At 36.9% G+C, this 23,239-nt stretch overlaps 1 protein-coding gene across 2 annotated transcripts in view; it reads right to left on the bottom strand.

Annotated features, from left to right (window-relative positions):
• Positions 1-1,181: 1,181 nt before the first annotated feature.
• The window catches only part of LOC142339125 (islet cell autoantigen 1-like), a 46,138-nt gene continuing 24,080 nt past the window's right edge, over positions 1,182-23,239 (bottom strand). The window contains exons 8-12 of one of the 2 annotated variants that reach the window (XM_075388869.1): positions 23,137-23,222; positions 17,603-17,956; positions 16,078-16,177; positions 15,313-15,794; positions 1,182-1,539 (exon numbers count right to left, since the gene is read on the bottom strand). In XM_075388869.1, coding sequence (XP_075244984.1) covers positions 1,424-1,539; positions 15,313-15,794; positions 16,078-16,177; positions 17,603-17,956; positions 23,137-23,222 — 1,138 coding nt within the window. In that variant the 3' untranslated portion in view covers positions 1,182-1,423. The remainder of the gene's footprint in view (positions 1,540-15,312; positions 15,795-16,077; positions 16,178-17,602; positions 17,957-23,136; positions 23,223-23,239) is intronic. The other variant, XM_075388870.1, reaches the window with a different exon arrangement.

Here is a 23,239-nt window from a genome sequence, read left to right as displayed (position 1 = left end):
GGAGAAGTGTGTACCTGCTCCTTTTGTACTATATCAGTACTCTATAGTTTTTTTCAGTAAGTCCGCCACTGCCTGTCCAAATCCCGAAATGCGAAGGGAAGAACCACAAAATTCACCGAAACATAGCGCGTCGATTGCTGCAAAAATGCACATCAGTGTTGAAACAGACAAAAAAGATAAATTGGCCAATTTTTGCTGTTTTTTGTGCCCAAAAAGTGTTCTAATTGGGCTAGTAGTTTCAGTTAGATTCAAAATTATACTTAATTCAGCTTAATTGAAGGCTATTAAGCTCAATACTGATGCCAGCTAGCAATCGCTCTAAACTTTGATAACCTAATGCACTATGACTAAATGACTGGGCTTTATCGGTTTATGTCATTTCTTCTGACTTTGCTCTTTTGACCGCATTCACTACAATATGTGAATTTAAAATCCATTCAGTTGAAACAGTGAGTGAAAAAAGTCAGGAGTCCAACGTGAAAATTGCGACTTATGTAAAACGAAAAACATGATCAAAAGGTAAAGCGAATTAAAAAAACATAGCAGGAAAAGTCCTGACGTACAATTCAAAGAACTTTCATTGACTACAGAAAAATCTAGAGCTAGAACGGACTAGGAGCGAACTGGGAAAACAATTTCGAAAAATAAAATCAGAGAAAAAAAATAAAAAAAATAGAAAATCACAGTCAAAATGCCGCATGTGAACAAAAAACCACTAGCGAGAAAGCGAATTGTTGTTAAACACCGTTTTCTCACTCTACTTTAAAATTAGAGTGAAAAAAATTTACGCTGCTAAACTACTCGCTTTTTCGCTCCACTTCCTGTTTCAGCGCGACCAAAATCACTCCAATTTGACCTCGAAAATCATGAAAATGTGTGAACAAATACGAAATACAGCGCCACAATACAATTCAAATTCTTTGAATTGTAAAAAAAGTAGAGCGCCTAAATAATAGCCGTTGAGAGGTTGACACAGGCTATTAAAAAGCTCGAAAAGTCAGGTTTTAACTTGAATTCAGTAAATGTTCCGACAGTTGATTAACTATTTCAGCTCCACCAACCGCCGAAAGCAGCCAGGTAACCGGGACGAAAAGTAAATGTAAACCTAAAACTTCCAAGATTCTTGCAAGATGGATTCAAAATCTTGCAGCAATCTTGCAAGTTGGATTTCTTGCATGATTTTAAATTTTTTCATCACTAGGGTACTTTTATTAGCCAAACAATCGCCATAATTTGGCCATATGAACAACAATACGGACCCACAACCGACATTCATTTTTCCATGTGAAACAATGCAAAATACGAGTTTCGTTACGCATAATAGGAACAGTTAAAATGAGTCAGAAAAAAAAGTATTCAGCACCAGAAAAACTGTCAAAAATAATTAGAATTATAACGATAAACTGTGCAATGACTTGGTTGTCTATATCCCAATCTTCTCTCCTTGTTGGTCTTTGTTGTTCCCGACGGCATCTGGGTTGCCAAGAGGGTCCAGGTCGGCAAACAAGTTGAACCAGGCTGACATGTCTGCTTTGGTGGCTACAACATAACAGAGTCGAGAAAATAGCTCAAACACGAAACAATCCTTCGCGTATTATATGTAAAATCATTGTAATGTAGCTTTCAACGAAAACTAGTTATCAATTGCGCAAACAAAAATGAACAGATGCTGACATGTTATAAATGCACGACTGCCTAAATGCACGAAATGTTATAAATGCACGAAAACACGACTGCCTAAATGCTTAACATAGCTGTCAAACAGTCATAAAACAGCTGCTTTTAGTTTCAAAATACAATGAACATAGCCGCCTGATTTCCGGAAAATAGCCGCGATAGACGCTTGTGGCCTTCCATAAATTAAAACAACTAAAGAAATAAGATAGACAGATCGACCACCAGTCCTTTAATAGACCACTCGTCTTTTTGGGTTAGATTCAGACTGTCAATTTTATGACGCGTAAGGTATATAAGGAAAAGCCCTAAAACAGCTTTTTCAAAATTGACATTCGAAATCAAAAACTCAAGAATTAGGGTATGTATGTTTGGCACTACTAAGATGCACACTATTGATCTTTAACTAAGAAATATTCACAAATTTCCACAAGTTCCATAAAGAGTTCAGAAGTCATTTTTTTGGTGAGGTAAGTCACGCAATTGACCTAAAAGCAGAAATGACGTCACGCACACAAATTTTAACTGCAGAGCAGTAGAAGTCACTGAAGTCATTGAAAAAGCCAATTCCAAGAAGTCAGGTCGTAAGAATCATCGATGGAGACGACGAATTAAAAAAAAACATAGCAGGACAAGTCCTGAAATACAATTCAAAGAATTGTATTAACTTATGACCAGACAATCATTTACGCCGCTTTAAATGAGAGCTGTTAGTAATGAGACTAAGAAATAAAACAACACCAGAACAACATAAACAAGCCAGACTAAACTTTTATTTTTTGAAAACACAGGATTAACATCAAAAAACAACTGCTATGAACTGAAACTGAAATCTATATTATTATAATTTTATTAGCAACTTGCCATTAAATGTCGATGAGTCCTCTCACTAATATAATTCAATATAACAAAAATAACCAAAAATTTCAACAAAACTCGCTGAAACTTTTTAGAAACACTTAGTATAAGTCACAGAACGCAACAGCTACTAAAGGATACAACTACATCAATTAAATGAATTCTCAATGACCACCGTTGAGACCTGTCATCAATGAGATTAAGTGATAAGACAGCAATAAGTACAACAAATACTAGCAAAACAAAAAAATCACCAAGATTTAAAAAAAACGAACAGGCGAATAAGTCGCAAAAAGAATCGGCTATGAATTGAAATGACTTGCTTTAATTGAAGCCTTTTTTGCGATCAATGAGACCTGTCGATATTGAGACGACAAAGAAAAACTCGCAAACTCGAAAAATTTTATTGAAAACAATTTGTTCGAAGTCATAAAAAGCACTAGCTTTGAAAAAAAAACAATTAAATCGATAAACTTAAACCGTTTTAGCACCATCAGAGACCTGTCCCCAGTGAGATTAAATAATAAGACATAAAAAAGTACAATAAATACTTGCAGAACTCAAAAATTCACTCAAAATTTCTGAGAAAAAGTAGTGTCTAAGTCATGAACACCACTAGCTATTAACTCGAGCCATTAACTAGGTTCTTCTACGCCTCATTAGCAACTGATCAGACCTGTCATTGATGATACTAAGTGATAGACAACAGATATTTAGAAAAAAAGGGGCGAAATCTAAAATTCACTGATATTTTATGACAAAAAATAGTGGCAAAGTCATAAAAGGTTTTAGCTGCCTCTTAATGAATTCAAGCACAAGCAAATAGAGACAATTAGATTACAAATATACCGTCTTAAAAGCACTGAAGGTGAGGAAACTCTGAAAACAGAAGTCAAATTGACGTACCCGAAAAAAAACCACCAAAAACCGCCAAACTGATCAAACACCAATTTACCACTCCACTTTAAGGGTATTTTGAAAAATTCACGCTTCAATATTACTCGATTTGTCGCTCCATTTACTATTTCAGTGTGACTAAAATCACCAATCTATTTTGACTTCTCACTGACGTGAAAAATCCCAAAAAAGCGAACAGATCTTAAAAAGACAGCGCACCATTACATTTCAAATTCTTTGAATTGTAAAAGCCACGATGTCCCTAATAATAGCCGCTATCGCTTCGCGGCCATTCAAACCAATAAGATCCATAAAACTGAGAAGAATTCGATGTATTGTTTTAACTAAATGTAAATTTATGATGTATTCAGCTGATTTGGCTCTGTGTAGTGTTTTAATTATTTGAAACGCCTCGTCAATTAACCCTCAATTATACTGAAACATCCTCAGTTGAACTCAAATTCACCAATTAGTCAAGAAACATTAAATTTTCAAGCAATAAAGTCATTTTAAGAGCAAGGGAAGTAACCTGCGGCCAAAAAATTGATTACGCGAATAAACAAATCAAACCGACTACCATCGGACAAATTGCTCTCGAACGACTGTCGACGAGGCTCACAATTAAGAAAGCGGTATAGGCTAGACAAACTTTTATATTAAAATTTATGACAGGAAAGGGATTCGGACACTCGACCTCTCGGATGACCGTCTCAGCCAATAACCTCTACGCTACACGCACTATGTACGTTTTCCGTTCTCAATCGGCTTTTTTTAGCAAGAGACTTTCAATCTGAATACGCTGAAATGATTTGAAAAATCAAGAATCCAAGCGTGAAAAATTCACTCAAAGAAGTTCAATCGAAAGAACGTTTGAGAAGAAAACTGTCTGTTTCTGGAGATAGTCTGTCGCTTTCTGGAGTTTCCAGTTCGCTTCAGGGAGCCCAAACGTACACGGCATCTCCTTGCTCCTACGAGAGCAATCGCAGATTACGGCTCAGGCGTCCGGCTCTCCAACGCCCAACCGACAATCAGCGACGCCATGGAGAGTCAACAAAACAAATGCGTCAGGGTAATGACCGGGTGCCTAGCAGCAGCAAACTCGGAAGCAGTCCTTGCATGTGCGGATCTCCCTCCTCTCCGACATGTGGCACAAGAAAGAGGTGCTAATGGAACACCTACGACGCTTAGAACCTGAAGCTCCTGCCCATGAGATTGCCATACGCCAAAAAAGACCAAGATTGAAGAGCCGTTCACATGAATCTTGGAAACGAGGACAAAAGACAGACTCGAGGCGCCCCTACAGAGGATGTTGGCGGAGGATGGCCACCGAATTTCAATGTACCAAGACCCTTGACTCAACTGAAGGAGAAACATGCCTATACGAGTTCCCGCCATGGGAAGACGCCAATCCACTAGTCGAGTTTCATCTGGACCTGGCCGAGAACGACCTCAAGCGACTGTCTAAAGAAAGACGAGTCCAAATGACAGTAAAGCTCCTCTCAGATCTTCCACCTGACGATATCACCATCTGGACAGACGGCTCCGCGGAAGAAGGAGTAAGAAACGCAGGAGGCGGTTGTGTGGTTGAGACCCTGCTGATCGGAACCACCCTCAGAAGCGCCGCAGGGAAGCACTGCTCCTCTTTTCAAGCAGAAATGAATATAATTGAGACTGCTCTGTCATACACAGTCGAACTGAGACCTGAACACGGCTCCAGTATCTGCCTGATGACTGATTCCAAATCAGAGAAAAGAAGCCGACAAGAATTTCTAAGGAAGTGGAAGGAGCTCACCAAGATCTCACGGACAGAGAAAGCACGAAATCGAAGAGAAGAGGTGAATGTCAACCAGATCCTCACTCGAGAAACCTCTCTCTGCCAGGCCACACTCGCCTGCATCGGCGCCGCAGACGAGCCCAACAGCAAGGATTGCGGAAAAATCGACACAGTTGACCACCTGCCAAAGAGGAGAGGCCAAGAGACGCGAAATAGCCGGACAAGACGACTCCCCAGACCATTTCCTTCGCCACACTGGGGACCCACTGACACTACTAAGATGGTCGGGTCGGTGCTAATATCAGCATCGACCTTTTAAATGCTGCAAAAGCCGCCTGAAAGAAAGAAGAAAGCTGTCATACGACATATTTGCATAAATGTTTACAATAATTGCTTCTATCTTCCTTCGAGAGCAATTAAACACTGCAATTGAAACACTCCTCAGATTGACAAAGACGTGAAACACACAACGCAGTCAGAAACATAGCCGGCAGATTGGTGGGACATAAAAGAAATTGACAATTTTCTTAAGTTTCAAAAAGTGTTCTAATTCTGTATGCAGATTCACTTCAATTCTAGAACTACGCTTATTTCAGCTTCTAAAATCACAGCAATTAAGTTTAATATTAATGTTAGCTAGCGACCACTCTAATCAACTTAAATAACCAAATGGACAATGAGTTAATGAACTGGCTTTATCGGTTTATCCCCCTTCAATTGATTTTGCTCATTTGATATTGACCATACTCACTAAGTTGCATAATCCAATGCGCGACAAATTTTATATCCATTTAGTTGAAGCAGTAAAAGAGGTAAGTGACAATTCAAGCGAAAATTGTGAATTTTGCAAAACGAAAAACGTGGTAAAAGGTAAAGCGAATTAAAAAAAACAGAAAAACACCTGAATTCCAATCTAAAGAATACAATTATATAACGACCTGGCAATTAAGATTTTTAGAACATTTTTAAGATTTTTAAGATTTTTATAACAACATTAAACAAAATCAGGCAAAAAACCATAGCCCATTTAGCGCAAAACTAAACAAAGTCTAAAAAACAAAATAACTAACACTTTCGGAAAAGACAGACCACACGCATATTCAGAATGCATATACATAATACAACAACTTAGTGGAATCAATGACAGACAACTCAAAATTGAGGCTAAAACAAACTACGGAAATTGGAATTAAAATTCACGTCAAAAAATGTGAAAACAAACGGTGCCCCAGTTAATGAAAAAAGTAGCGAAAACCTGAAGCAAACAAATTGACCAAAATCACGCCGCACTGAAAGGCCAAAGAACTGTATTTTTTGACGAGTCAGCAACAAGACCACAAGAAAAACAACAGAAAGGCAAGACTAAAAAGTCAACTTTCAATTTTTAAGTGTCAAAAATCGATTGCTATGAACTCATACATTTACTTAGCTGCACTTCTTCCTCATCAGCAACCAATGAAACTGTTCATAAATGAGACCAAATACTAAGACAACGAAAATACGACCGATTTTCGTACAACCCAAAAAACTGGCTTTATTTTTTGATAATTAACAAAGAGTATAAAAGTTAAAAGCATTAGATTCGTGCTGAAATATTTTGTTTCATTCAAACACATCTTCATTAGCATCTATGGCCTCAAACAATAAACTCGATTCCTTTATGCAATTGCAAAAAGGCACAATTTAAATACGCATGTATCACTTTAATAGCGCTAAAGAGATGAAACAATGAAAACGGAAGTGAAATTGACGCACGTTCGAACACCAATTTCTCACTCCACTTTAAAGCCAGTTGGTAAAAAAACTACGCCTCAGAACTACTCGTTCCCTTCTTACCCAATGAACTTGCGACAATTTTTATACACGAACATTAAGTATTCTATTTTTTTAAATTTTTATAAAAAACATAGTTGGCAGGTTGCCAGAAAATAGCCGCAAAAGCTTCGTAGATCTGCAGTCTCAAAAAACATTAAACAAGACCGACCAAAAAAATTCTTCATCAAAGGATGAGCTCTTATATTTTGTTAGGAATATATACAAGTCATTGCTGCCTCTATTAGCTGCTCTCAAATAACCTTCACACACTCACCTGACCTTATCTCTTTGAATTAAAGTGAAGAAAAGTCAATTTTAAAGTGAGGCATTCATTTTTGAGAGTGAGGTAAGTCAAGTCTGACCAAAAACTTAATCAAGCGATCATTGACGTCATATGGTCGTAACAAAAATCTTGACGCCGAAAAAAGAAGAGAAGGCTAATAATAGCCCCAGCTATGGTTATGCGGCTATTAAACATTCACAAATAATATAAGGAAGAAAAACATTTCGTCTATCAATCTTCTCGATATCCCTAGCTTACCAGACGCATATCGGGATTAAATCATTATCAAAAGCAAAGATAGAAAAAGACAATGTTTTCGAACTGTCAAAAACTGTTCTAATTGGTTAGATGTGCGTTGTGCAGTTTCAATCAGATTAAATAATTACAACTCATTCGGCGTCAAAAGTGAAGATTTTTAAGCGCAATACTGGTGCCAGCTAGCAATCACTCTGATCAATGAACATCAATTCAGTTTAAACAGTGAGTGAGGTAGTTCAGATGTCAAACGTGAAAGTCTTAACGAAAAACGTGATCAAAAGGCAAAACGCGCCGTTGATGAAGTCGCCGTTGACAGGCTGACGGCGGCTATTAGCGAGATGGAGAAGCCACCTTAAAAAGAATCTGGACACGGACAAACCCTTTTTGAGAGGGGAGTGGCCCGGGAATTAGCTGATCCAAGCATCTAAAACAATCACATGGCAAAAACCGACGACCTCAGGGGCGGCGACGAAGCCAAAGAGACCACCAAGAAGGTAATGGGTCTGTTCGAAGAACGAACAAACGAGACCAAACAAGAAAACATTACCTTAGGGGAGCAGGATGCAGCATGAACAAGATTCCCGGGCCTACTGCTAGGGGAGCGCGAAGACACAAAGAGGAGAATCAGCCGATGAATGGGAGCATGGACAAAAGTGAAAAATCGACTCAAAAGGACACGACTCACAAAGAAAACACCGTGTCCCGCGTAGTTCAAGCCATAGTAGAGAACACAATGTTGTACAACTGTCAAGTACGCACATGGTACATGAGTAAGATAAACAGGTTCCAGAGTTGCGTTGACAAATGCTACAGAAGTATTTGGAGCTCAAAAAGAATGGCACCTTTAAAAGAGATGGAACAAAAGAAGAAAAACAGATGGGACGTAAGAAAAGAACTCGGAATCAAGTCAATAAGAATGAAAATAGAAAAGAGAAGCCTAGAAGGTTACAGACAGATGCTGCGAGTGGAACCGGAAAGAGTAGTCCAGTATGTAACGTTTGACTGGCTGAAAGAATTAGAGAAAGAAAAGAAAAGAAAAAGTACAGATGCACACCCAGGTACTGGAACAAGCTAGCCAATTAAGCAGGGTGGACGTTCTCGAACTAGAGCGATGAGACCAGGACCGAAAGACATGGAAAAGCATGGTGAAAGAGAGGATAGAAGGAATCAACCAATGCGAAGAGTCACAAGAGAACGGCTATGAAGGAGGGAAACTAGAGAGGAAACGACAGACGGAAGAACGAGTTGAGATGTGAAACGTGCGGCAAGGAATTCCATTCCAGGGGAGGCTTAGCAATACACATCAAGAGGATCCACCGTGAGTGAAACGAGAAACACAAATGTTAAAACTGTGGAAACCATTACAGCCAGAAAGCAAACCTTATCAACCATCAGAAAAAGTGCCAAGGAGAGACGAGGGAGCCCGAGGAATACAAAGCAACGATCAAGGAACGCCCAGAATGCGGACAAATCGTGTCAGCAAACAACATGTCGAGGCACATCAGGAGCTATGAGAAGTCAGGGGTGAGAAATCAGAGAGAGGTCACCTTAATATTGGTTTTAAAAGTAATTTAGAGAGCTTAAAATAATAGCAAAAAACAAGCCGCACATGAAAAAGAAAACTTTTGTTTCACAACTTTTCCCATTCAAAATGACCTAAAAATGCATGCTGCAAAACCAAGTTTTTTCGTAGCACCTTGTAAGTCGAACTCGGTGAAGAGATTTTAAAGAAAGTAGCCTGAATTCTGGAAACGACCCGAAGTAATACACTAAACACAAATTTGCAAACAAAAAAATTATAATGAGCCAATACAACCGACTAACGTCGGAACTGCTCTCGAACGATTATTAGTGGGAGCTCAAATCTATTGCAGTCAGAGGGGGTTTCAAATGACCCCATCAGAGGTTATTTTATACAACTCTAACAACCAACAAAAAATGGAGCACTTTTCATTTAACTTTTATTAGTGAAATGCTGCCCTGAGTTCAGGTGCTGACACTTGTGAAAGAGAAATTTGAATCAAGCAAAACGAAAAGTCAGGGTGAAAAACTCAACCGAAAAGTCAAAACGGACAAGCAAAAATTTTGCATAAAAAACCAACAAGTTTACAATAAGTGCTTCAAACTTCGTTCGAATGCAACTAAGAGTCAACTCTTAAATTTTTCGTTAACAGAGTGAAAAATGTAAATTAAAAACATAGATGGCAGATTGCCAGAAAATAGCCGCAATAGCTTTGTAGACCTGCAGTCTGAAAAAGATAAGGAAAGAATCAGACCCAAAAAACCTTTTAAGCTTTTTATGTTATATTTTGATTACAAATCTGTTTAATTTATTGTTACTTCCAATAGATGCCCTCAAATAACCTTCATTTCCAGTGACACGCACTCATTTTACCTTATCTCTTTGAATCAAAGTAAAGTAAGTTTCAGAGTGAGGAACTCATTTTTGAGAGTGAGCTTTGTCACGTGTGACCAAAAATTTTAATCACGCGAATGAACAGAAACACTCCCTCTACCAAGAGCGAGAAATAACGCCACGCACTCAATTCTGTTGAAATTGCATGAATGAAAGAACGAAAAGCATGAATGAACGAAATGAATGAATGAATGAACAAAAAATTTGGACAACGAAATAAATCATAGGTGGCAAATTGCCGGAAAATAACCGCAATAGCTTTGTAGATCTGCATTCTCAAAAAAACAGTAAAAAAGAACAGAAAATTCGTCTTTCCATTGAAGGCTGATATGTTATTTTGATTAAAAATCTAAGTTTTTGCTGCCTCTATTAGCTGCTCTCAAATAACCTTCATTATGAGTGACACACACGCATTTGACCTTATCTCTTCGAATTTAAGTAAATAAAGGTCCATTTCAAAGTGAGGAAGTTATTTTTAAGATTTAGGTAAGTCAAGTGTGACCAAAAATTTAATCACGCAATTGAACAAAATAAACTCGCTCAACTCAGAGCGAAAAATGACATCACACGCATTTCAGTTGAAATTGCATGAACGAATGAACAAAAAGCAGATTTGAAGTGGTTGTGACATCATATGGTCTTAACAGAAATATTGACGAAATAAATAAAAAACATAGCAGGACAAGTCCTGACGTACAATTCAAAGAATTTTCATTGACTAAACAAAAAACTAGACCTAGAACGGACTATGAGTGAATTAAAAAAAACCATTTCTAAAAAAAACTTTTGCTCCACTTCTTGTTTCGGCGTGATCAAAATCACTACTCCAATTTTACTTCAAAAATCATGAAAATATGAGAACAGATCTTAAAAAAGACAGCGCCCCAATACAATTTAAATTCTTTGAATTGTAAAAACCAAGAGAAGGACAATAATAGCCCCGGCTATTGCTGTGCGGCTATCAAAAACCAAGAGAAGGCCAATAATAGCCTCAGCTATCTCTTCGCGGCTATTAAAAAAAGACAGCGTCCCAAAACAATTCAAATTCTTTGAATAGTAAAAAAGCCAAGAAAAGGCCAATAATAGCCTCAGCTAACGCTTTGCGGCCATTAATTAACAAAATTTCCAAAACATGTTTAAAATAAACTGCTTTAAAGTATGACCGCATTCAAAATTTTCTCTGGCTCAGTGCGAAATTTTTCTCGTGCACCCTCACGCCTTTTCTCGTGCTCTCTCAAAAATGCTGTATGGTTACAAAATCAAACATACCCGGCAGATTGCCGGAAAATAGCCGCCGTTGACTCCAATAAGCATGATTGGGATTGAAAGAATAGATATTGAAAAAAGATTTTCCTACAAAAACATTTTAAGTCCGATTTATTTTGATCGAATTTCGTTGTTGAACATACTTCTGTTTCTTAGAGAGAGGCTACAGGGGCTACTATCAATACCAATAAGCATTAGAGAGAGGTAACTAATACTTATAGGAACGACGTTCAAATAGCGGGCATCTAAAATTGGGCTTTATTGGTTTATCCCGTTTCTATTTCTGACTTCAAGTCTTTATACTGACTCTGCTCTGTTCATTTTGAATTGCTTTGCTGAGCAACTGATGTTCAAAATCACTTTTAGCAGAATGAGAGAAGAGAGAAAATAGCCTAGAGAAGTCAAAAAGATTTCACGCAAAATGTTGAAAAAGCAGCAAAATGAGGTAAAGCGAAATATTTTTTTGTTCGAAGAAGTAAAAAAAACATAGCAAGACAAGTCCTGACGTACAATTCAAAGAATTTACATTGACTAAACAAAAAAACTAGACCTAGAATGGACTATGAGTGAATTGAGAAAACCATTTTAAATCAGATAAAAATAAGAAAAAAAAAACAGAAAATTAATGTCAACTCACGCCTTTTCTCGTGCTCTCTCAAAAATGCTGTATGGTCACAAAATCAAAATTAAACATACCCGGCAGATTGCCGGAAAATAGCCGCCGTTGATTCCAATAAGCATGATTAGGATTGAAAGAATAGATATTGAAAAAAAAAGATTTTCGTACAAAAACAAATTTAAGTCAAAATAAAGCAAAATCAGATAAAAATAAGAAAAAAAACAGAAAATCAATGTCAAAATGCCGCACGTGAACAAAAAAACACTAGCGAGAAATGAAAATTTAATTCAAACAAAAAACTAAAAAACTAGGTCTAGAATGAGCTGTGAATGGATTGGGAAAACCACTTAGAAAAAAATCCGATCCAAAAAAACGAAAAACAGTAAAAAGCAGAGTGAAATTGCCGCATGTGAACAAAAAACCACTACCGAGAAACGGAAATTTTGTTCAAACACAGTTTTCTCACTCTACTTTAAAATAAGAGCAAAAAAAATCACGCCGCAAAACCACTCGCTTTTTCGCTCCATTTCCTGTTTTGGCGTGACCAAAATCACTACTCCAATTTTACTTCAAAAATCATGAAAATGTGTGAACAGATCTTAAAAAAAGACAGCGCCCCAATACAAGTTATATTCTTTGAATTGAAAAACCAAGAGAAGGCCAATAATAGCTCCGGCTATTGCTGTGCGGCTATCAAAAACCAAGAGAAGGCCAATAATAGCCTCAGCTATCTCTTCGCGGCTATTAAGAAAAGACAGCATCCCAATACAATTCAAATTCTTTGAATAGTAAAAAAGCCAAGAGAAGGCCAATAACAGCCTCAGCTAACGCTTTGCGGCCATTAATTAACAAAATTTCCAAAACATGTTTAAAACAAACTGCTTTAAAATATGACCGCACTCAAAATTTTCTCTGGCTCAGTGCGAAATTTTTTTCTCGTGCTCCCTCACGCCTTTTCTCGTGCTCTCTCAAAAATGCTGTATGGTCACAAAATCAAAATTAAACATACCCGGCAGATTGCCGGAAAATAGCCGCCGTTGATTCCAATAAGCATGATTGGGATTGAAAGAATAGATATTGAAAAAAAAAAAGATTTTCGTACAAAAACAATTTTAAGTCCGATTTATTTTGATGGCGTTTCGTAGATGAACATACTTCTGTTTCTTAGAGAGAGGCTACAGGGGCTACTATCAATACCAATAAGCATTAGAGAGAGGTAACTAAAACTTATAGGACCGACGTTCAAATAGCGGGCATCTAAAATTGGGCTTTATTGGTTTATCCCGTTTCTATTTCTGACTTCAAGTTTTTATACTGACTCTGTTCATTTTAAATTGCTTTGCCGAGCAACTGATGTTCAAAATCACTTTTAGCAGAATGAGAGAAGAGAGAAACTAGCCTAGAGAAGTCAAAAAGATATCACTCAAAATGTTGAAAAAGCAGCAAAATGAGGTAAAGCGAAATATTTTTTTGTTCGAAGTAAAAAAAAACAGCAAGACAAGTCCTGACGTACAATTCAAAGAATTTTCATTGCCTAAACAAAAAAACTAGACCTAGAATGGACTATGAGTGAATTGAGAAAACCATTTAAAATCAGATAAAAATAAGAAAAAAAACAGAAAATCAATGTCAAAATGCCGCACGTGAACAAAAACACTAGCCAGAAATGAAAACAAAAAGCTAGTTCTAGAATGAGCTGTGAATGGATTGGGAAAACCACTTAGAAAAAAATCCGATCCAAAAAATCGAAAAAACAGTAAAAATCAAAGTGCAATTGCTGCATGTGAACAAAAAACCTCTAGCGAGAAAGCGAATTTTTGTTTAAACACCGTTTTCTCACTCTACTTTAAAATTAGAGCAAAAACATTTCACGCAGCAAAACCACTCGCTTTTTCGCTCTCCTTCCTGTTTCGGCGTGACCAAAATCACTACTCCAATTTGACTTGAAAAATCATGAAAATGTGTGAACAGATCTTAAAACATAGCCGGAAGAATTCCGCAGACGACTCGAAGTGGAAATCCATTTTAATGCCATCCAACTACTCATCAGACAAAACGTACCTCTACTAATTCAGGATTATCTTAAAACAAAAGCGTAATACAAAATTTAAAAAAATCAAATCTATTAAAATATGATTAAAAATCTGATCAAATTTTGTCATAACTTGAGATCCCGAATTAACTATCTCTGCCAAAATTACTTTGTCAACACATCTAGGACCTACTAAAACCACTCATGAGAAATTTTTTTAAAAAACTTTAAGCCAAGACATAAGCCAAAATGGAAGCTCTTACAAACAACTTTGACTAAAAAACTTGAAAAAGTTTAGAAATTTTTTAATACTACAAAAACACCTAAATTCAAAGAAAAATTCTTTCCAGTCAATAGGGTATCCAAATGCTCGCACAACAATAGGCAAGCCATAACAGGCTAAGAAACTTGTCTAAAATCCAGAAAAAAAACGAAAAACTGCGAAAAATTAAGAAAAATAGTTCTAATTTTCGCCATTTTTCGTCATATTTTTCAACAAAAAAAACTTTATATCAACAAAATTGTAGCCAATTGTAAACTAAAAATTGCTCAAGTAATAGGGCTCTTTTCAGTGCCCATTTGAGGCAGCAAAACAAAACAAAAGTCAAAAAATTGCAAAAAAGCCCAAAAATTGTCAAAATACATGAAAAACCACTGAATTAGCATAAAATTTAAATAAATTTCCAGAAACCTTCAAACCACTGCCAAAACCAGCCTAAAGTTAAACGAAAATCATAACCAAACCTCTCTACCAAAAAAACTAAAACAACTGCTTTAAAATGCAGCACGTGAACAAAAAATTTCACTCGCTTACAAAATTTTTTTCACACCTCATTTTCTCGCTCTCTAGAAAACAGCGATATGAACAAAGAACCATTCTCTTTTCGCTCCACTCTTCATTTTGTTCAGCAACAAAATATCTCCAAATTTTTTCACACGTTTCATTTCTCTACCAAAAAAACTAAAAAAACTGCTTTAAAATGCCGCACGTGAACAAAAAATTTCACTCGCTTACAGAATTTTTTTTCACACCTCAATTTCTCGCTCTCTAGAAAAAAGCGATATGAACAAAAAAACTACTCTCTTTTCGCTCCACTCTTCATTTTGTTCAGCAACAAAATCACTCCAAATTTTTTCACGCGTTTCATTTCCCGCTTCAAAAATCACTCCAATAAAATTGATTAAAAAAAGGACTTCTCCAATACTCCTCTTCGAGTCGTAAAAAACAGCGCCCCAATACAATTCAAATTCTTTGAATTGTAAAAAACCAAGAGCACCGCAATATAGCTACGCTCAGCTTACAGCTTCGCAGCTATAAAAAAAGACAGCGCCCCAATACAATTCAAATTCTTTGAATTGTAAAAATAGGAGCGCTATAATAGCCGGCTGAGAAGATGAGGGTGGCTATTAATCAACTTACATTTGTCTTGCAAAGCTGTTTTGGATTGACGAGCAGATTGTTGGTTTCCTTTAGATGACGAAGAAGTTGCTGCACTAGAGCCACCTACACCACTTAAAAACGAACCTCCAACCTGACCACTGGGTCCAGGTGATCCTGCTCCAAAAACTCCGTTGGCTCCTCGACCAGGCATCTGCTGGAATGGGTTCAAACTGAAACCCGGATTCCCACCCACAGATCCAGGCCCAGAAGCATTGAAAGGAGGCGCCGCAGCTAACATGGACTGGAAATTGTCCAGATTTGACATGTCCATCAACTGGGACGGAAGAAAAGAGCTGCCAGGTTCTGCAGTCGATTGGGGGTTCATAGAGGCGGGGTCCGCGAACAACCCGAAATGTTCGGAGGCTGAAAATTGCTCTGATTGCGATTGCGTCTGTTCTTGTCCTTGCTGTGTTGTTTGTTGACCTTGCTGTGCTCCTTGTGAAAACATTTGGGTCCAGTCACTGAAAATGAGAGAACTATTATTTAAAAGTGAAGATCTTGATTTCTTGAATTTAGCTGAACTAGTTTATTTTCGTTTGGTAAAAATATGTATGTGTTTAGTGGCCTCTAAGTTAATCAGTTTGCTTCATCCTAGTTCCTGAAGTCCGTTTTGGAGGTCACATGAGATCCAAATTTGCAAGACAACTAGAGAACTACGTACGACATAGAAATATGTACGCTCGACGAAGGCAAAGTAATGACTTCAGTAGAGCCGTGAAAACATTATTCGAGTTTTAGCGTTACCTGTTTAGAGATCCACCTCCGTTCAGTTCTCCAGAGTTGGTTCCCATCATCAGATCATTGAAGAAGCTGGCATTCTCCGCATCATCGAAGAAGTTATCATCTGTCAATACATCACAAAATTAACTCAGATAACCATACTTATTAAAAACATAGCCGGCAGATTGCCGGAATAGCTGCGAAAGAACAGACCTGCGTGCCATATAATAGATAGAAACAGATACAGATCTAAACTGAAAAAAAAATCGACGCCGCTCAAAAAACTAGGTAAAAAACATTCAGCGATGAATTAATAAAGCTTGTTAAAATTAATTCCACAGAAGCCTCTTATTAGGGACCTTTACTGCACATATGAGTTCCTTTGACCTTAACCAAATTCAAATTAAACTTAAGTTTTAAAGTGAAAAGTCATTTTATTGAGTGAGCTAAGTCACGTATGATCAAAATCTAATCACGCAAATAACCTAAAAACTTTCGCTAAAGCGAGTGAGAAATGACGTCACGCGCGCAAATACCGTTAGTGAGAGGAAGAAGTCATTCAGAAAATTTGACTTTTTCAGCTTTGCTGTGTGAACAAATGTAAAACGAAAAAAGAGCGTCAGACGACGAAACAAAAAAACATAGCAGGACAAGTCCTGACGTACAATTCAAAGAATTTTCATTGCCTAAACAGAAAAACTAGACCTAGAATGGACTATGAGTGAATTGAGAGAACCATTTTAAAAAAATCAGATCAAAAAATTTAAAAAAAACAAAAAATCAACGTCAAAATGCCGCATGTGAACAAAAAAACCACTAGCGAGAAATGAAAATTTAATTCAAACAAAAAACTAGGCCTAGAATGAGCTGTGAATTGATTGGGAAACCATTTAGAAAAAAATCCGATCCAAAAAATCGAAAAAACAGTAAAAATCAGAGTGAAATTGCCGCATGTGAACAAAAAACCACTACCGAAAAACCGAATTTTTGTTCAAACACCATTTTCGCACTCTACTTTAAAATTAGAGCGAAAAAAATTTACGCCGCAAAACCACTCGCTTTTTCGCTCCATTTCCTGTTTCGGCGTCACTACTCCAATTTGACTTCAAAAATCATGAAAATGTGTGAACAGATCTTAAAAAAAAAGACAGCGCCCCAATACAATTCAAATTCTTTGAATTGTAAAAAACCAAGAGCACCGCAATATAGCTACGCTCAGCTTACAGCTTCGCAGCTATAATTATATTGAGAAAAAAAGAAGTGCTCGAGAAGTTCAGAAGAGCATGCAATACGCAGAAACATGCAACTAAATTAGGGTTTTCCTATACGCCCTCCTTTTGAGAACGTTGTTCTACATTTGTACCCATTTGTACAGTTCTACCCATAACATTCAATATTCATGCATATTCAGGTTTTCATTCAACCAAAACTTTGATGAGAAAACATCAGGGTGTGCAGGAGTAAAATTAGACGCAAAGTAAAGAGATCAAGCCAAATTGAGAAACGTTTGATTGAATAGAGATCCAAATGAGCCCCGCAGCTGCAGTACCTCTCGAAGGCGAGGGAGAGCTCACTGCTGGTGGTTGCTGTGACATCATGAAATCCTGCTCGAATTCTGACATCTGTTGCACGGGTTGTTGTTGCAGGAGTGAATGCTGCTTTTGTGGCTGCTGACTTAACATGTTAATACTTTCCAAAGAGGCAAGAGGGGCTTCTCCGAAATCGGACAAAAGGTCCACATCTTGCGCCATCTGCAATTGGTGTTGGAGTTGATAAATTGATTCTGGATTAGTACTTGATACCTGCTGTGGTTGATCTGATGCAAAATGTGCAAAGGGATGAGGAGGGTTTGAGGACAGTTCAGAGGGAGCATGCACTAAGGATGATTGCAAAACATGTTGGCCTACAATCAAACATAACCTCGCACTAATATGATAAATCTAAATTGTACATTAATTTTTCGGATCGATTCTGTCTCAACCCCATATGATTGGGTATATAACTTTTACACCCCCAGGCACACGTGCAAACTTTTACATAATAACGTGCAATGTAACAATATATAAATGTAATTGTGGAGCGTAGAAAACACGGGGGGGGGGGGCAAAACAGAGTAGATCCAGCTTTTCTAAAGAGGTTTCGCTTCTATTTCTTAACTTTAAAAGTTTAATTGCTAATATCATATCCATCAGCTTGTCAAAAAGACAGGGACAAGGTGGCGTGGGGGAGGCTGATGTGGGGAGGAGGGAAGGGTCAAACTCTAAGAACCGCCCTTCACACCATAATGTTGTGTCTCAAAAACAGTTCAATGAATCGAATAATTAGTGCCTAGTAAGCCGAAATGATCTAAGAGTACTTGACGCGCTCCGGGCGTTACCTGTTTTTGAGAAAGAAAAGCCAAAAGGGTCAGACGAAAAATCAATCAAACAAAAAAATTGCTTAAAAAGATCACAGGATTAATACAATTTCTACAACGTCGTTTGAAAGAAATTAAATAGATGAGCATGAAACTAATTTTTTTTTAAACAGGTCCCAAAACGTTTTCAAATGAGAGGAATAATTGATTAATTCAGCTTCTAGAAGGGTCGCAACAAAATTTGTTGTCTGACAATCTCAAATCCGAACCAATAGCCTTTAATTCTGAAGTTCCAACAAAAGTTCCTTAAGTATCTGAGGGAAGTGATTGTTTGAACTTCAGAAACATAGGATCTTGGTTCTTATTTGAGATTTCTGAAAGAAAAATGTCGACTTTAATTAAAGCACGCAAGGCAATTAAATTCAGAATTATAGAGCTGTCATTTTTTCGTCGGTATATTTCAATCGTTGGCAATTTCATAGAGTAGCAGACAAAAATAAACATTTTATAGCTCCTAGACGCATGTTGTGATTTTCTATAATTAGACCTTTGATGCTGGTTGACTAACTTTGCAAGACAATTTAAAAAAAGCGATTGGGTAACTGTTCGTTTTGACTTTTGTATCTTTGCTTTTGTGTAATTGAAGGGGCGTGAGGTGAGCGCAGCAGGGGGGTTGGGGTGATGGAGGGCAACAGTGAGGGTGGGGGAGCAACGGTTGGTGGGGGGGGGGGGGGGGGTCTTTTACGGGCCCTTACGGCCTGAACGAAGTGCAGGGGTGGGGTGAGGGGTGAAGTGAGAGGGGGCTGTGGGGGGGGGGGGTCAACCTCTAAGAACCACCCCTCACACCATAAGTATAAGTGTTCACACCATATAAAACAGTTTCTGTGAATCGAATCGCATACTTGGAGACTAGTGAGCTGCAAGGCTCTAAGAGGACTTAATGCCCGCTGGGCGCTACCAGTTCATGCTGTTTTTGAGGACGCAAAATTAAATGGGTCAGACGAAAAATCGGTGAACCGGAAAATCGCATAAAAAGACCGAGAGGACTAAAATAATTGCTACAAACTTCGTTTGAGAGCAATTAAAAACTAACCTACTAGTTGGAATCTTTGGTTAACTTTCAAAATGTTTAACTGTTGCTTAAAATACTAGATATGCTAAAAAGTCAACTGTTAACATTCAACAAAATAGGGGATACTAGATATTAAGCAGAGAACTAATAAAAATTGATTTAAATTATATCTCGGACAACTATCTCTTTACGGGTGTCTTCAGAATCCAGAACTTACCGTTGAAAACATACAGAAAATCTGAAAACCAAAACATACCCGGCAGATTGCCGGAAAATAGCCGCCGCTGATTCCAATAAGCATGATAGGGATTGAAAGAATAGACGATATTGAAAAAAAAGATTTTTGTACAAAAACATTTTTTAAGTCCGATTTATTTTGATGGCATTTCGTAGTTGAAGATAACGTACTTCTGTTTCTTAGAGAGAGGCTACTATCAATACCAATAAGCATTAGAGATGGTAACTAAGGCTTATAGGAACCACGTTCAAATAGCGGGCATCTAAAATTGGGCTTTATGGGTTTATCCCGTTTCTACTTCTGACTTCAATTTTTTATACTGACTCTGTTCATTTTGAATTGCTTTGCTGAGCAACTGATGTTCAAAATCACTTTTAGCAGAATGAGAGAAGAGAGAAACTAGCCTAGAGAAGTCAAAAAGAAAAAGATATCACGCAAAATGTTGAAAAAGCGGCAAAATGAGGTAAAGCGAAACATTTTTTTATTCGACGAAGTAAAAAAAACATAGCAGGACAAGTCCTGAAATACAATCCAAAGAATTGAATGAAATACTGAGAACTAATGAAAACCTGACCAGCAGATCAATTGAAAAATCCCAGCAAAAAGACAATCTCAAAGTTGGGAAACTAAAATAATAAAACAAATTAAATAAGAAAATCATGGATATAACTCTTGAAGCTTTTATCATGAAGGCCAAATATGATACAATTCAATATACTCATTTGCTCACTCACAAAACATGAAAGAGACTCCACTAAAGGTTGATAAACTCGAGAAATTTGACGAACGCTTCAAAAAAACTGACAAGACCTGCAAGACCTAAAAAGTTCTGTAGGCCAGTAAAGATAGTTAAACTCAGAAATGGCAAAAAATTTGAGAATTAAAAAACAATTAAAAATTTTAACAAAATAATGCTAAAATTCCTGATATTAACATCTTCAGAACTGTTTCATTTTCTCAAGAAACTATAAAGTATTTTTATTTCAAACCTTAAATATTTTCACTGGCTCATAAAGGTCAATAAATTTGGAACATAACAATTTTCAGAAATATTGAAAAAAAAAACAATTAATTTATCAAAATATTACAAAAACTCATGTTATTAAAAATTGATAACCAATCCATTACCTCTAGAAAAATGTGCAGTTACTTATTCATTACAACTAGAAACTATGCAGTAACTTAGTATTAAACCGTAGAGGAAATTCCGTGGCCTTTGATGATTGAGAAACCTAAAATACTGACAAAACTTTCAAGTTTTATCAAAAATTGCAAAAACTCGTGATGTTAAAATGTTCAAAAACCATTCCATTAACACTAGAAACTAAGCAGTAACCTATTATCAAACCCTGAAGCAGGTTTCTTAAAACCTAGGGATGAAAAAGCTCAAAAAATTAACTTTTTAGATCGTAAAAATTTGTATAAAATTGCGTGTTTATATTTGGAGTACCAAAACATATAGCTCTTAAAGCGGTCATAGAAAATAATTATGCCTTGGAAAAGACCTTTATCAACGTTTACAAACCTCAATTTTAGACTGCTCCTACAAAACATTTGAAAAATGGCGAAAAAACGCAAAAATTTGGAACATTTTGGGCTCGAAAACTCCTAAAAATGACCTTTTTACCTTGAATTACGTCCTTCCCAGTAGCTTCGCCACTTTAAGCAATTGAAAGACTATTAAATGCGTCTAAGGGCCTCTAATGAAAGTTGATGCCCGCTGAGCTTTACCTGTTTATCCCGTTCTGAAAGCTCAAAGTCATGAAAAGTGTGAAAACATCTTACAAAAATAAAAAAAGACAGAGCACCAATACAATCCAATTCTTGGATTGTAAAAAAAATAGGAGCGCTATAATAGCCGGCTGAGAAGATGAGGGCGGCTATTAACAAGCAAAAAATCTAAATTCTTGATATATTGGATTCAATTCAAAATACTTGACTTTTGCTAGCTTTATTCAAACCATACAGCATTGCTCAAATCTAGATATTATCTCGGTAGCCTGACTGTTATATAAAAGACGGCTTTAAAAATTTCCATGTAGGTTTTCATTTGTTTTAGATGCAGATGTAGTTGTTTTCAAATTGACATTTGCGAAGATGTTGAAAAATGTTTCGAGAAAATTCTGGTTTCAAAGTGACCACAATGTTTTCCTTTTAACAACCTTGCTTATAAATATGAGTCCTTTGATGACTTAAAATGGCTTAGAATAAAGTCAAATGAACTATGTTAAAACTAAATCTCGGTTTGAGAGCGAGAAGAGTAATTTATGATAAAATAATTATTAATCACCCAATAGAAACGTCAACTGAAAAAAGCCACTCCACCAAAACATTGATCAATCAATTCGGGCGCGAGGCTTGTGGTGTTAAAAAATGCGCATCAAAAGATGAGAATCAGACGAAACAAACAAAATCCAGAGCCTAGCCACGCTCAACAAACACCCTCAGGAGCTATGTAAAAAGATCATTTTGAAAAGAATTCCAAAAAAATTAATCTCAGTACCAGCAATTAATTGCAGCATTTTACAAAACCGCTGTTTTAGTTGCTATAGGAACCACATTATTACTGTTTTCTTGCGTCTCATCGACATTGGCATTCTCATATAAACCGAAACCAAAGTAAATAATAACATTTCTTGCAAAAAAAAATACCTTGAGATGCCAATAAATTAAAAACAGCAATAACGCAAAAATGATTTTATTTTAATTTTAATCTAATCTAAATTAATTCTCTAACAATTTTTTTTACTCCACAGGTCTACGTTGTTATACCAGGAACATCTTCATGTGTAACTTTTGAAAGCAACTGGAGAGATATCTCTGTGCTTTGCAGTTCAACCCGATAATACGTATGTTATCCTATTTATAATGTTAAGGAACTTTCAGAACATTAACGTCTGTAGGCGTGCACACTGCTAGCTTTCTATTTTTTTTTTTAAAAAAAGTAGCATTATATAAGTCGAACGTAACGGCATAATTGTTCTAGGGTATGTACATTTTAACTACTTCAGGTTTATTGCTTGACTCGTTAATGTCGTCGAATTATTTTATCCCTGGCGTTTCACTGACGTATTTACCTGTTTTTCCCGTTTCGAGGTCAAATTGTCAGAAAAACTATCAGACGAAAAATCGGTAGTACGGAAGTTCGCATAAAGACCGCCAGGACTAATATAATTTCAAGAAACTTCGTGTGCGAGCAATTAAAAGCACATCACAAATTAGAACTTGGGTTGCCTTTGTTTCGAGTGCTTTGAAGAGAAGGCAATTGAAAGCGACAAGTCTAGAACAACATGCAACATAATTAAATGCTATCAGCTGGTTTTCATCTGAAATCTCATGCAATCAGACAGTTGGAATATAATTTGGAGTCACACACGTGCACACGAACAAAGGAAAAACAAACGATCTTGTTCATACCTGCTGCAGTGTCACTGTGGAAGTACTTATCATCGTCGCCACCCCCATTGCCTTGTGAACTGAGATGATCATCCCACGAGATCAGCCTAAAATGGCAAATATC

Source organism: Convolutriloba macropyga, chromosome 5 (genome assembly GCF_964194025.1).
Source record: "Convolutriloba macropyga chromosome 5, txConMacr16.3, whole genome shotgun sequence".
In the NCBI taxonomy this organism is placed as follows: domain Eukaryota; kingdom Metazoa; phylum Xenacoelomorpha; order Acoela; family Convolutidae; genus Convolutriloba; species Convolutriloba macropyga.
The sequence above is the reverse complement of the archived record's forward strand: the minus strand, read 5'-3'. Positions and strand labels throughout refer to the sequence as shown.